The sequence below is a fragment of the Pecten maximus genome, chromosome 19 (assembly GCF_902652985.1).
Source record: "Pecten maximus chromosome 19, xPecMax1.1, whole genome shotgun sequence".
NCBI lineage: Eukaryota > Metazoa > Mollusca > Bivalvia > Pectinida > Pectinidae > Pecten > Pecten maximus.
The window spans coordinates 12565576-12580212 of NC_047033.1; the positions used below are offsets into that span (position 1 = coordinate 12565576).

General features: G+C 38.3%; 1 protein-coding gene across 1 annotated transcript in view; it reads right to left on the reverse strand.

Annotated features, from left to right (window-relative positions):
* The window catches only part of LOC117317414 (presequence protease, mitochondrial-like), a 39932-nt gene that overhangs the window by 22661 nt on the left and 2634 nt on the right, over positions 1–14637 (reverse strand). Inside the window, exons 5-14 of the mRNA XM_033872225.1 lie at positions 13811–13925; positions 13243–13339; positions 11444–11604; positions 9509–9635; positions 8711–8793; positions 7734–7862; positions 4352–4465; positions 2457–2553; positions 943–1077; positions 333–471 (exon numbers count right to left, since the gene is read on the reverse strand). Coding sequence (XP_033728116.1) covers positions 333–471; positions 943–1077; positions 2457–2553; positions 4352–4465; positions 7734–7862; positions 8711–8793; positions 9509–9635; positions 11444–11604; positions 13243–13339; positions 13811–13925 — 1197 coding nt within the window. The remainder of the gene's footprint in view (positions 1–332; positions 472–942; positions 1078–2456; positions 2554–4351; positions 4466–7733; positions 7863–8710; positions 8794–9508; positions 9636–11443; positions 11605–13242; positions 13340–13810; positions 13926–14637) is intronic.

Sequence of the window (14637 nt, forward strand, 5' to 3'; positions counted from 1 at the left end):
TCACTTGTGACCCCTACCATGTGACCTTTAGCATATATCACCCCTACCCATGACAGTTATTCAAAAGGTGATCAGGCTAATCATAATTTAATAACAATTTTTAAATCCTGATATTATAATTTCTTGTAAAACGAACTTGACAAAATTCTATGAAACTTTAACCCTCATCAGTCTCTTCCTACTTGTCTATTTTAAGGAATACACACATTCGGGTTTTGATGTTAAGGGGAAATGAGATTTTCATTAATCAAATGATTAAGCTAATGACCTCTTGAACCACTGGACCCTGACTGTCAGTACCTGGACTTGTAAGCATCTGTATAATCTCTCACCTGTGTCTAGAATAATCTTGCGGTCAGCAGCGGTCAGTTGGCTAACATGCTGCTTCAGTCTTTCGGATTCCTCTTTGCTTCTGACCTCCTCAAAGTCTTTGTCAGGCTCCATAGTGATCACCAGACAATGGGGATTGTCCTACAATAAAAACAATAGATACAGGTCACAATATAAGATTTTGATGTACACATACAATGCATTAAATAGAACAGCTCTTGAGTACTTACAGGAGCTGTTCACCCTCATGGCCACCAGCTGTCAAAATTCACTAAAATTAGAGACAGAATCCTTGATTGTAACCAGCTGTCAAAATTCACTAAAATCAGAGACAGAATCCTTGTTATGTGTCTAAAACTCTCCTACAGTGACTTATGGTAACCAGCATGCTTATAAGATTTCAGCCAATTCTTTTAATAGCTTACTATCTGCTACCAGCAGACCTTTGTCAAATTCAAGGATATTAAAACGATCTTGTTTACGTCTACATTTTACAAAATCTCCGACTTGTTTCATAAAGTCTGAAATGAAAACACAATGGGGTAATTTAAAAAAAAATTTAAGAGTGTGTGCTATATAATGTATAGTTAATCAAACTATATATTAACTGACCTTGAAGTACTGTTTGACCTTGTCCTGAAGGAAGGATGGGTTGTCAGTGAGGGCCTGTCGGAATTGTGTAATCTGTCTGTTGATCTGAAGTGCCAACATTGGGTCTCCGTCATGGTTCCAGACTGAGGCCAGATTCTATAATGAACAAAACATTCAATTTTTTCAACCATATTCCTTTAATACCAGAAACAAAACTGTAGAATACAATTATGTGAACACAGGTGTGTGACGTCAAGCCGGCATGGATTGTGGTACACAATGTCATTACATAGGATTTACTTCTAATATGTTCAACATGATTTTCTTCCATTTCTTTTATTCTATCATGATTTTCTTTCAATTTGTTTATTTTATCATCATTTTCAGCCAATCTATTCATTTTATCCATGTAGAACTGACATATTATGGGTAAAATACCAATACTGGACATTCATTGATAACTCTTGGATTGGTTTATTTTGTTTAACATGATATTAACAACCAGGGTCATTTAAGGAAGTGCCAGATTCTGGAGATGGAGGAAAGCGGAGTACCCGGAGAAAAACCCACCAGCCTAGAGTCAGTACCTGGCAACTGCCCCATGTGGGTTTCAAACTCGTGACCCAGAGTTGGAGGGCTAGCGGTTAAGTGTCGGGACACCTTAACCACTCGGCCACCACGGCCCCCATTATAATTATACAAACAGACGCTTAAGACGCATAAAAATGGTCAGCATCGATTAACATTACACTGATGTTTGGCACTAAGCCCCCTCCTCTTTTCCATTTACTGAATACGGCCATATGAAATTAGCTTTGAAACAAGGGGTGCTTGATAATACGTCCCCTCCCTCTATATTCTCCTAGGGATAGGGGCTAATTGTAGACTGGTTGATACTGGTACATAGAAGAAATAGAAGTAGTGAAAAAATATCCTGCCCATTCCAAGGCTTGAACAAGCAGGCTCTTGCTTTCACAGCAAACATCCAACCACTAGGCTAAAGGAAAATTCACAGTAGCCTAAGCTAGTAAGGCGACCTATACTCTCCCAGTCTACCACTAGGCTAAAGGGAAATTCCCACTAGCCTGAGCTAGTAAGGTGACCTATACTCTCCACATCCTACCACTAGGCTAAAAAGAAATTCCCACTAGTCTGAGCTAGTAAGGCGACCTATACTCTCCCATTCTACCACTAGGCTAAAGGGAAATTCCCACTAGTCTGAGCTAGTAAGGCGACCTATACTCTCCCATTCTACCACTAGGCTAAAGGGATACCCACTAGTCTGGGCTAGTAAGGTGACCTATACTCTCCCATTCTACCACTAGGCTAAAGGGAAATTCCCACTAGTCTGAGCTAGTAAGGTGACCCATACTCTCCCATCCTACCACTAGGCTAAAGGGATATTTCCACTAGTCTGAGCTAGTAAGGTGCGTTATATTCTAGTTTTACAAAGAGGATATTTAATGGTCTGGTTGAACATTACACATACATGTATATATATGTTAGTACGGAAGAATGTCCATCGCCATGCTTACCAATGCCATGTTGAGGCCAAAATTTGCAGACTGGTGTTTCAGTCCCAGCTCGATACGATGTAGTAGGGCATCAATGTTCTTCTGGTCAAAACCCTCACTGTAGGTCAAAGGTGACATTATTACACATAACAATAGATATAATATACAATCGTCACTGTAGGTCAAAGGTCACATTATTACACATTACGGTAATACAATAGATATAATATACGACAATCCTCATTTTAGGTCAAAGGTCACATTATTACACATTACAATAGATATAATATACAACAATACTCACTGTAGGTCAAAGGTCACATTACTTTGCATAATGTTAATACAATAAATACAATATAAACCATCACCCATGATATAAACTGTAAATCACTTTGATTTCACGAATACTCTATTTCGTGAACTTACTCTTCAGACATATTGCAAATAAATAATTTTGCAAATGCTGATCTAGAAATGACTTTTAATTCGAAAGTGATGACCTTATAGAGTCATGGACCTAACAACATTGCTATATTAGTAACCGATAGCTTGGTCTCCTTCCAAAGATGTTATTTTCATACAAATGATTAATGTGAAAACAAATCTGTTCTGTTTTTACCCTATGGACACATTTGTTTTCATGGACTATTTTTTTTGCCATTTCTAACAAAGTTAGAGGTTCCACAAGAAAGGGTACAGTGTCGACGATTCACCAAATGGGTGGTCTAAGACCTCTTATAGGAGTAAGGGCTATACCAGTATAGTATGTATCCTACAGGGGGACTCCTGATAAACAATCTATACATGGTGGGTACTGGAGACAATGCAGCTTATTATAATGATGGCGTTTGAATTAAATCACTTCTATGGGTGGTCCCTGTCGGACAAACCTGGAGTCCTGCCATTGGGTAGATATGTTATAGGAAGAGCCCTGAGGATCCTACATCAAAATAAAATTATCACTTAAGTTATAATTTAATAACAATATAAGCATTTAAACAAACCATGATTTAGCCAGTTCAAAATCCCATATGACACACATACTGTAATCATTGATTTGTAAAGAAAGGCCTAATTTTAGCACCTTTAGGCTAGAATTTTGATAAGCAAAAAGCTCACCACCCACATATCCTTGTAATGAATTTGCTGCCTTGTTAAAATGACAAAAGATCCCTTAGGGATCTGGGTGCCCATCATTGAATGATCAGTATCAGTCAAATGAAAGACTGATTTTTTTCTTCTTTTCCCTTCTTTCACTCTTCCTTCAAAACATTTAATAACTTTATATAACACGACATAGCATGACAACCTGCAATTGTCAAAATCCAAGATGGCTGCCTGTCGGCAATGTTATTTTCCAATCGGTTCCAAAATGCAACATGCACACCTTGGGACCAGGGGAACTCACATATGAAATTTGAGAAAGATCCTATTAGTGCTTTCTGAGAAATAGCAATAACAAGAATTGTTTACGGACCTACGGACAGACCACGGACCACAGACAACAGACGCAGGGCAATTTTAATAGCGATGTGAAATCAATATGGTTAATATTTTTTCAAAAGTTTGATCCATCACAAGTTTCCCAATGATAGGGTACTAGGAGTGTTATTTTTTAATGCACTACAATTTAATGTACAGAGAATGTAATTCAAATTCAGTGAAAACATGACTTTAACTTTAATTTGCCTATCAAGATCAAACACTGACTGGTGTTAGTACTCACCTGATGACCTTGTCAAAGGTCACACTGATGATAACCTTGACCTTATCTTCATTGTCAGTATGGATGCTCCAACGTTGACTGGTATTAAAACTTACCTGATGACCTTGTCAAAGGTCACACTGATGATAACCCTCACCTTATCTACGTCGTCAGTAGGGATGCCCCAACACTGACAGGTGTTAGTACTCACCTGATGACCTTGTCAAAGGTCGCACTGATGATGTCCTTGACCTTATCTACATCATCAGTATGAATGCCCCGCAGTCCAACACTAAAAGCTGCTTCTTTCATTTCTCCTTGATACCTGAAAATTGACAAGAAAGTTACATGGTAAGATATGTATAACTATATAATTCTATTCTACATGTATCAGGTTTCAAAGCAAAATCTAATGAAATTTTATGATGTCCTAGTCCAGAAAATATGAAAAAGGGCCATAACTCTATTAAATCCAGATGATCAGCCTGCACTAATATATTCAACGTCGATCATAAGAAGGAAATATGGGACAGGAAGCTTTAAGGATGTGTGTAGGATTGCTTGATAAACAATCATTTTACACACCTTACTGTCTGTGGGATATACTGTAAAAATATTCATTCTCGACCACTCAAGTTTTAGCACATAACCGGTAACTGAATTGAAACCCACTAGAGCGATAATAAATTGATGTATCCAAAAATGGTATAGAAGAAAGCAAATGACAGAAAATATAATTAGTGAAATCATAAATTAGAGGAATGATTTTAGTATGGACAGTGCTAATTTAAAAATAAGATCACAACTAAAATGTGCATGTTTACAATATACTGTTAATTACTTTCATTTTGTGAATACTTTATTTTCACAAATTTAGTCTCCTATTATGATCACGCAAAGGGGGAATTCTTAAGCCCTGCCTACAGGGCATTGGACAGGTTTTCACAAAGATATATAGTGTACCTCCCACCTTCGTGCTTGTAAAATAGTGCATCTAATTAGCTATCAAAATCATTCCATAACAAGGGCCCAATGGGCCCAAATCGCTCACCTGCAATGCAGTGATCTTTTCATATATGGATCCTGCAGTTATTTGAAAGCATGCTACAGGACCAATATAATGTCTCTCTGCACTTTGGCTTTTCACTAAAAGTCATTTAAAGATTTAAGCATACTTGATCGACGTGACCTTGAATGAAGGTCAAGGTCATTCATTTGAACAAACTTGGTAGCCCTTTACCCCAGCATGCTACAGACCCAATATCAACTCCCTGAGACTCTTGGTTATTGAGAAGAAGTCGTTTAAAGATTTTAGCCTTTTTGACTCCTGTGACCTTGAATGAAGGTCAAGGTCATTCATTTGAACAAACTTGGTAGCCCTTTACCCCAGCATGCTACAGACCCAATATCAACTCTCTGGGACTCTTGGTTATTGAGAAGAAGTCGTTTAAAGATTTTAGCCTTTTTGACTCCTGTGACCTTGAATGAAAGTCAAGGTCATTCATTTGAACAAACTTGGTAGCCCTTTACCCCAGCATGCTACAGGCCAAATATTAGGTCTCTGGGACTGTTGGTTATCGAGAAGAAGTCGTTTAAAGATTTTAGCCTTTTTGGCCCCTGTGACCTTGAATGAAGGTCAAGGCCATTCATTTGAACAAACTAGGTAGCCCTTCATCCCAGCATGCTACAGACCCAATATCAACTCCCTGGGACTGTTGGTTATTGAGAAGAAGTCGTTTGAAGATTTTAGCCTTTTTGACCCCTGTGACCTTGAATGAAGGTCAAGGTCATTCATTTGAACAAACTTGGTAGCCCTTCACCCCAGCATGCTACAGGCCAAATATTAGGTCTCTGGGACTCTTGGTTATTGAGAAGAAGTCGTTTAAAGATTTTAGCCTTTTTGACTCCTGTGACCTTGAATGAAAGTCAAGGTCATTCATTTGAACAAACTTGGTAGCCCTTCACCCCAGCATGCTACAGACCCAATATCAACTCCCTGGGACTCTTGGTTATTGAGAAGAAGTTGTTTAAAGATTTTAGCCTTTTTGACCCCTGTGACCTTGAATGAAGGTCAAGGTCATTCATTTGAACAAACTTGGTAGCCCTTTACCCCAGCATGCTACAGACCCAATATCAACTCCCTGAGACTCTTGGTTATTGAGAAGAAGTCGTTTAAAAGATTTTAGCTTTTTTGACTCCTGTGACCTTGAATGAAAGTCAAGGTCATTCATTTGAACAAACTTGGGAGCCCTTCACCCCAGCATGCTACAGGCTAAATATTAGGTCTCTGGGACTCTTGGTTATTGAGAAGAAGTCGTTTAAAGATTTTAGCCTTTTTGACTCCTGTGACCTTGAATGAAAGTCAAGGTCATTCATTTGAACAAACTTGGGAGCCCTTCACCCCAGCATGCTACAGGCCAAATATTAGGCCTCTGGGACTCCAGGTTATTGAGAAGAAGTCGTTTAAAGATTTTAGCCTTTTTGACTCCTGTGACCTTGAATGACGGTCAAGGTCATTCATTTGAACAAACTTGGTAGCCCTTTACCCCAGCATGCTACAGACCCAATATCAACTCCCTGGGACTCTTGGTTATTGAGAAGAAGTTGTTTAAAGATTTTAGCCTTTTTGACCCCTGTGACCTTGAATGAAAGTCAAGGTCATTCATTTGAACAAACTTGGTAGCCCTTCACCCGAGCATGCTACAGACCCAATATCAACTCCCTGAGACTCTTGGTTATTGAGAAGAAGTCGTTTAAAGATTTTAGCCTTTTTGACTCCTGTGACCTTGAATGAAGGTCAAGGTCATTCATTTGAACAAACTTGGTAGCCCTTCACCCCAGCATGCTACAGACCCAATATCAAGTCCCTGGGACTCTTGGTTATTGAGAAGAAGTCGTTTAAAGATTTTAGCCTTTTTGACTCCTGTGACCTTGAATGAAGGTCAAGGTCATTCATTTGAACAAACTTGGTAGCCTTCACCCCAGCATGCTACAGACCCAATATCAAGTCCCTGGGTCTTTTGGCTATTTAGAAGAAGTCGTCTAATTTTTTTTTAGCCTTTTTGACTCCTGTGACCTTGAATGAAAGTCAAGGTCATTCATTTGAACAAACTTGGTAGCCCTTTACCCCAGCATGCTACAGACCCAATATCAACTCCCTGGGACTGTTGGTTGTTGAGAAGAAGTCGTTTGAAGATTTTAGCCTTTTTGACTCCTGTGACCTTGAATGAAGGTCAAGGTCATTCATTTGAACAAACTTGGTAGCCCTTCACCCCAGCATACTACAGGCCCAATATTAGGTCTCTAGGCCTTTTGGTTATTGAGAAGAAGTTGCTTGAATGGAAAGTTGACGCCGGCCGGACGGCCGGACGGACGGACGGACGACGGACGCCGCGCCACGGCATAAGCTCACTTGCCCTTCGGGCAGGTGAGCTAAAAATCAAATAGTTATTTAATAAAAGTGTGACCCGTGATCTCTCAACTTTTAACCATGACCTACAAAATCTAATCTGCAGAAATTTACATCAAATCATGGTCTAAAATGTGAACTTATATTTTGGGAGCATAAAAAGGGGTAAATATAATATTCTTACCCTGTCAATGGGGCATAATCAGATCCGATGTTTGCCTCAAGTAGAGCCTGATAAAAGGGAGATGTTTCTCCATCCGTCAAAAGGGTGCAAATGATATTCATCGTGAAGGATTCAAATATATCTGAAATTCTGTAAAATAAACATTAATTGAGTTGATCATTTTATATCTTTATAATTTACAAATTAAGAAAAGCGGCAAATGGTAGCTAACCAGTTGTAAGTGAAACAGGTAGTTTATCTGTATTAGGAAGGGGTAATGAAAAATATCCTGCCTATGCTTTGCCTCAAAGTAGTGACCTATTGTTTCTATCAAAAGACATCCTACCACTAGACTAGGAAATTCCTACTAGCCTAAGCTAGTTAGGTGGTCTGCCGGTAACAAAATTATACTTTCCACTTTCACATATCTACAGTAACACCATATATTCTTGAAATGGGCTTTATAGATATGAAATATTGGTAATTAAAAATAATATAGTATTTTATGTCTGCTATATCCACCTGGTCAATGAAAGTAATGTCACGATAACCATCTATCAATATGTTGAATACATGTACAGTCAAACCTGTCTATACAGACCGCCCAAGGGGAGACAGAAAAACGGTCACTTAGACAGGTGGTCGTTATATACAGGTGGTCGTTATATACAGGTGGTCGTTATATACAGGCGGTCGTTATATACAGGCGGTCGTTATATACAGACGGTCATTATATACAGGTGGTCATTATATACAGGTGGTCATTATATACAGGCGGTCGTTATATACAGTTGGTCATTATATACAGGCGGTCGTTATATACCGGCGGTCGTTAGAGCAGGTTTGGCTGTACCTCTATCGTAGTAAGTTAAACTAGAGTTTATATTCCAAGTAATGTGATACAGGTGTGCTACAAAATTTTAATCTCCATAGAATACTCACCCAGGTGAATATTTTATGTATGTAATAACCCCCCAACCCCAATAAATTATACTTACTCGGACAGTAAGAAGTTGGCTGAGACTGTTGTCTGCTTCTCGGTGGCCGTTGGGTCGTAGGAACATGTGATGTGTGCTGTTCTCTGTAAAAATGAACCAGTTAAAGGTTTGTCACCATTCACTCAGATTTTTGTTTGTTTACTCTGGTCATCACCTATCAACAACCAAGGTAACTTTGGGACTAGTTTTCCTTGTAGTAGCTGATGGCTACCTCACTAAACAACATACTTGAGGGCATGTCACCTGTTTTATAGAGTTATTGGAATAAACTGTCTTACCCAAGGACACTGCAAAAGCAGGATATTCAGGTTCGGAGAAATGCAAACCAACCCTGGATGGGTTTAACCACTCACCATGGATCCTTCCCTGATGTGTTAGTTTTAACTGACATATGTCACAAACATCTCATTTGGTCATCCAAACATTCATAACTATTGGATGTTATTAAAACATATAGAGTTTTATACTTGGTAGATTTTAAATTTCCAAAAATAAATTATCTGTGCTCATTGATGGGTCTTAACGTCCTTATTCTGGTTTTAACTGACCCTAGGACACATTTCTCTGTATTTACAGCTAGCTTACAAGTTAAAGCTATAGATATCTAGAAAGGGAATAACCTTATATAAAATATAAAATTCACTTATTCTACAAAAACCACAAAACAAGTTATACCAAATTATATCCACCTCTATTGGCCAAGATGGATATGCACAAGGGTTCTTACTACAAAAGGATACCGGAGTACCAATATAAAGTGTGTGTGCTACCACTGCATGACCTTATCCTCAAACTTACAGACTCGCTCCATCGGGGCTCCAGTGGCACTCGTGTATCAATGCTGATTCGGTCAAATTTCTCCAGGTAGTTTCCATTAATGAGCTCTAGGTGGCGCTCTAAAGGGATGTCACCATACGTTGTGAACCTGGCGAAAATGTTTAAGATATTTAGTTTATAATTACAGTATCAATTATATTGGAAGGCAGGTCAGCCAGGAAAGGTCATGAATATGTATAGAAGGTCATCTTTATTCATGTGTTGGGAGGAGGCTTGTATTTTACAAGCCTTAGGGTGAAATCCTAAAACAGATGACATTCAGTACCATTTATACCTGGTATTGGCAAGTCTGGTTTAGTAATTAATAAATCTAGCAGGTAGTAGCTTGGGGATAAGATATACTTTACGTGGGGATAAGATATACTTTACGTGGGGATAAGATATACTTTACGTGGGGATAAGATATACTTTACGTGGGGATAAGATATACTTTACGTGGGGATAAGATACACTTCACGTGGGGATAAGATATACTTCACGTGGGGATAAGATATACTTTACGTGGGGATAAGATATACTTTACCTGGGGATAAGATATACTTACGTGGGGATAAGATATACTTTACGTGGGGATAAGATACACTTTACGTGGGGATAAGATATACTTTACCTGGGGATAAGATATACTTTACGTGAGGATAAGATATACTTTACATGGGGATAAGATATACTTTACGTGGGGATAAGATATACTTTACATGGGGATAAGATATACTTTACATGGGGATAAGATATACTTTACATGGGGATAAGATATTCTTTACGTGGGGATAATATATACTTTACGTGGGGATAATATATACTTTACGTGGGGATAATATATACTTTACGTGGGGATAAGATATACTTTACGTGGGGATAATATATACTTTACGTGGGGATAAGATATACTGTACTTCACGTGGGGATAAGATATACTTTACATGGGGATAAGATATACTTTACATGGGGATATCCGATAAGATATACTTTACGTGGGGATATCCGATAAGATATACTTTACGTGGGGATAATATATACTTTACGTGGGGATAAGATATACTTTACGTGGGGATAAGATATACTTTACGTGGGGATAAGATATAGTAATACTTTACCTGGGGATAAGATATACTTTACGTGGAGATAAGATATACTTTACGTGGGGATAAGATATACTTTACGTGGGGATAAGATATACTTTACGTGGGGATAAGATATACTTTACGTGGGGATAAGATATACTTTACATGGGGATAAGATATTCTTTACGTGGGGATAAGATATACTTTACCTGGGGATAAGATATACTTTACGTGGGGATATCCGATAAGATATACTTTATGTGGGGATAATATATACTTTACGTGGGGATAAGATATACTTTACGTGGGGATAAGATATACTTTGTTGAATCTATATCATTATCAGTTTACAGAACAACTTTTTAATGAGGGTGACTCATTTTAAGTTTGTTGTGGGTGACTTACGTTGGGTTTGGTGAGAGTGTCTAACTTTGTGTTTATTGAGAATGGCTTACTTTGTGTTTAGTGACTTTGAGTTTGTTGAGGGTGACTAACTTTGAGTTTGTTGAGGGTGACTAACTTTGAGTTTGTTGAAAGTGACTTAATTTGTCACGAGTTTGTTGAGGGTGACTCACTTTAAATTTACGTGTGTTGAGAGTGACTTTATTTTAGTTAGTTGAAAGTGACTTAATTTGAGTAAGTTGAAAGTGACTTAGTTTGTTGAGAGGGCCTTACTTTGAGTTTGTTGAAAGTGATTTACTATATGTCAAGAGTGACTTAGACTGAGTTAGGCTGACTCACTTTGAGTTTGTCAAGAGTGAATTGATTGAGGTAGCCAATAGTGACTAACTTTGAAATGACAGTGACTTCCTTTGCATCTAGAGTGACTTACTTTGAGTTGGTCGGATGGTAGTGGGAATGATGGAAGTCTTTCAGCTGTTGCCAGGTGAGGCCTGTGATGGCTGGTGGATCTCCCCCGGATACAACACCATAGGTATGGTTTGGCATCAGTTTGTTCTGGACAGCTTGCATAAATATGTTCATGGAATCAGACTGCAACAGACAGGTCCAATCAGAACAGGGATTGACACTAACTTAATCACCTTGACAGACCGCCGGGCTGCCAGGTTTTGGAATGAGGCAGCCCGGGCTGCCAAAGGTGATGCCCCTCTTGTATGAATTCGGAGATTAGGGGACATTATCCCTCCAGCCCTTACCTCAACACTGACGAAAAAAATGAATATTCTAAATGCAGTTTCCTGCATTCTAGCTAGTTCATTCTGAGCATAAAAATATTAGATCTTGCACCAAGGGGTTTCATGGAAAGTTTTGAAAATGATTTTTTTGAAGTAAATGAAGAAAATTTTAGCTGGACATTATACATTTGACTGAAAAACTGCCCACAGGGCTGCTGGTCTGGACATTCTGGCAGCCCGACCAGATTTCAGGCAGCCCAGGGCTGCCGGGCTACTGTTAGTGTCGATCCCTGCAGAATATACATTGTATTTTTACCAATGGTTTGTTTTAGACATTCATGTTAAGATAAAACTCATTGTTGTAACTGACTGTGAAACCATATTGTTATATTATCATTACACCTCAATAACACTAACCCTGCTGGTGTAGGTAGTCATATGTCTGTATTTACAAATTACATAAACTTATTGCATCACACCCCGTTCTTGTTTGACACATGTTTCAAAGCCTCAGGGAAATAAAAATGTATCTTTCACTTAAGCTAAAATTTGTGAGAATACATATTTGATAAGATCTTTAAAAAAGGAATACTTGTGCTCTCTGCACCTCTGGAATATGTCATGACCCAATTAAAATCATACAACTAGCTATTTGATTTTTATCAAGAAAAATATTTGTAATAATTGCTATGTTGATGCATTTCTTTAAAGATTACGGTGGAGTGACAACCAAATTCAAAGCCTGTCACTTTAATGGTTTGGCTAACCAAAGATTTATTTGATATGTACATCAAAAAATCAAACCAGCATTTTTGTTTTAACCACATGATGGTGGCTACTGAGCTTTTGATTTTTGTCATGACATATTCCAGTGGTGCCGAGAACAAAATAGTGAACAAACACCTGGAGTATTGAGGATGTGTTACTATGGAACTGTTTGTTTGTTTGTTTACTGGGTTTTATCACACCGTGAACAGCCAGGGTCAATTATGAGGCGGGGTCTCTTGCAGTAGTTGGTGATTACCTCACTTAATTTGAGTTTGTTGAAAGTGACTTACTTTGGGTAATTCACCAAACTTACTCGGGACTTAATCAGGAGGTCTGTCGCCATCTAGAGCAATTAGGGTAAAGTGTCTTGTCCAAGCAAGGACACAACCATGATAGTAACAGACAGGCTCATATCTCAGCTTCACAATAAACACAAACCGACACAGGTAGGTAGCATTGAACCACGCACCTCGGATCTTCACCTGAGGTTACGTGGCCGGTGCTCTAACTGACAGAGCTATCGCGGCTATGGAATCGGACAGGCTGAAACGATAAGATGTTTCAAGAAGCCATTTTTCAAGTTTAGCAACCCAACAGTTTGTTTTATTTTCTCTCGTGAAATATTTTAAAATAGATGCCCACTAAAGTGGCAATGGCAAAAGAAAACTCATTGTAGACCACACCCTTAAATAGGATCAGGGATTCGGGATAAATTAAGTTAACTTACAAACACTCCCTTCATCTCGTTGTAGACCACACCCTTAAATAGGATCGGGGATTCGGGATTGTTTGGATCCTCATGTTCTAAACGCCATCCTTCTTGTCTGAAAAATAGCAAAAACAATAATTATCCCATTTTCCATATCTAAAGAAAATACAAACATCTTAAGTTCAGTTACAAGGTGTAACAAAAGCATTGTTCTCCGTTGACAAAGTATCAAAAATGTTGCACTTAATTGACCTTTGACCTTCATATGAAGGTTGCAGGGATCTGATTGCACTGAAAACTAGTTTTTTTTACGTGGACAATGATTTTATTGAAAATGTTACACAAAATTGACCCTTTGACCTTAAAATGAAGTTGGCAGTTATCTGATCATAATACATTGGACAGAGTTTGTGAGTGATACATATGTTTCATCAAGATAAATATCGGTAGTTTTCAAAAGTTAAGCTTCAGACATTTTGAAAGATTTGCTTTAGAGCATCGACCAAGAAAACAAAATGAAGAACTAGTATTAAAACAACATGTCTCTCTTCATTCAAACAGTTGATGTCTATTTCTCAATATTTACCTGAAGTCCAATTCACGGAGCTGAGGATAGAAGACGGCATCCAGATATACTGACATGAGGTTCTCATAGTCCTTTTGGTTTTGTGTAGAGAATGGATAGACAGTCCAGTCACTAGCTGTTAAAGGATGCGCATAATTTAGTTTTCAAATTTCCTCAAAAGTTAGGAATAAAGAGTGGAAACAATGTCTGACAGAATGATGAATGTTCCATTTTTTTTGCATATTCCTAGGATTGCCTTTCATGTCATACTAGTTCAATATTTTCTTATCGCAGTACAGTGGCATGCGGTCCTATATCAAAATGTACCTGTCATACCAAAGTAAGGTAGCATACAGCCTTAATATCACCTGTCCTACCACAGTAAGGTAGCATACAGCCTTAATATCATCTGTCCTACCACAGTAAGGTAGCATAAAGCCTTAATACCATCTGTCCTAACACAGTAAGGTACCATACAGCCTTAATTATAATATCACCTGTCCTACCACAGTAAGGTAACATACAGCCTTAATACCATCTGTCCTACCACAGTAAGGTAGAATGCAGCCTTAATATCACCTGTCCTACCACAGTAAGGTAGAATGCAGCCTTAATATTACTTATCTAACCACAGTAAGGTAGCATGAAACCTTAATATTATTTATCTAACCACAGTAAGGTAGCATACAGCCTTAATATCATCTGTCCTACCACAGTAAGGTAGCATACAGCCTTAATATCATCTGTCCTACCACAGTAAGGTAGCATGCAGCCTTAATATCATCTGTCCTACCACCGTAAGGTAACATACAGCCTTAATATCATCTGTCCTACCAAAGAAGAAACTA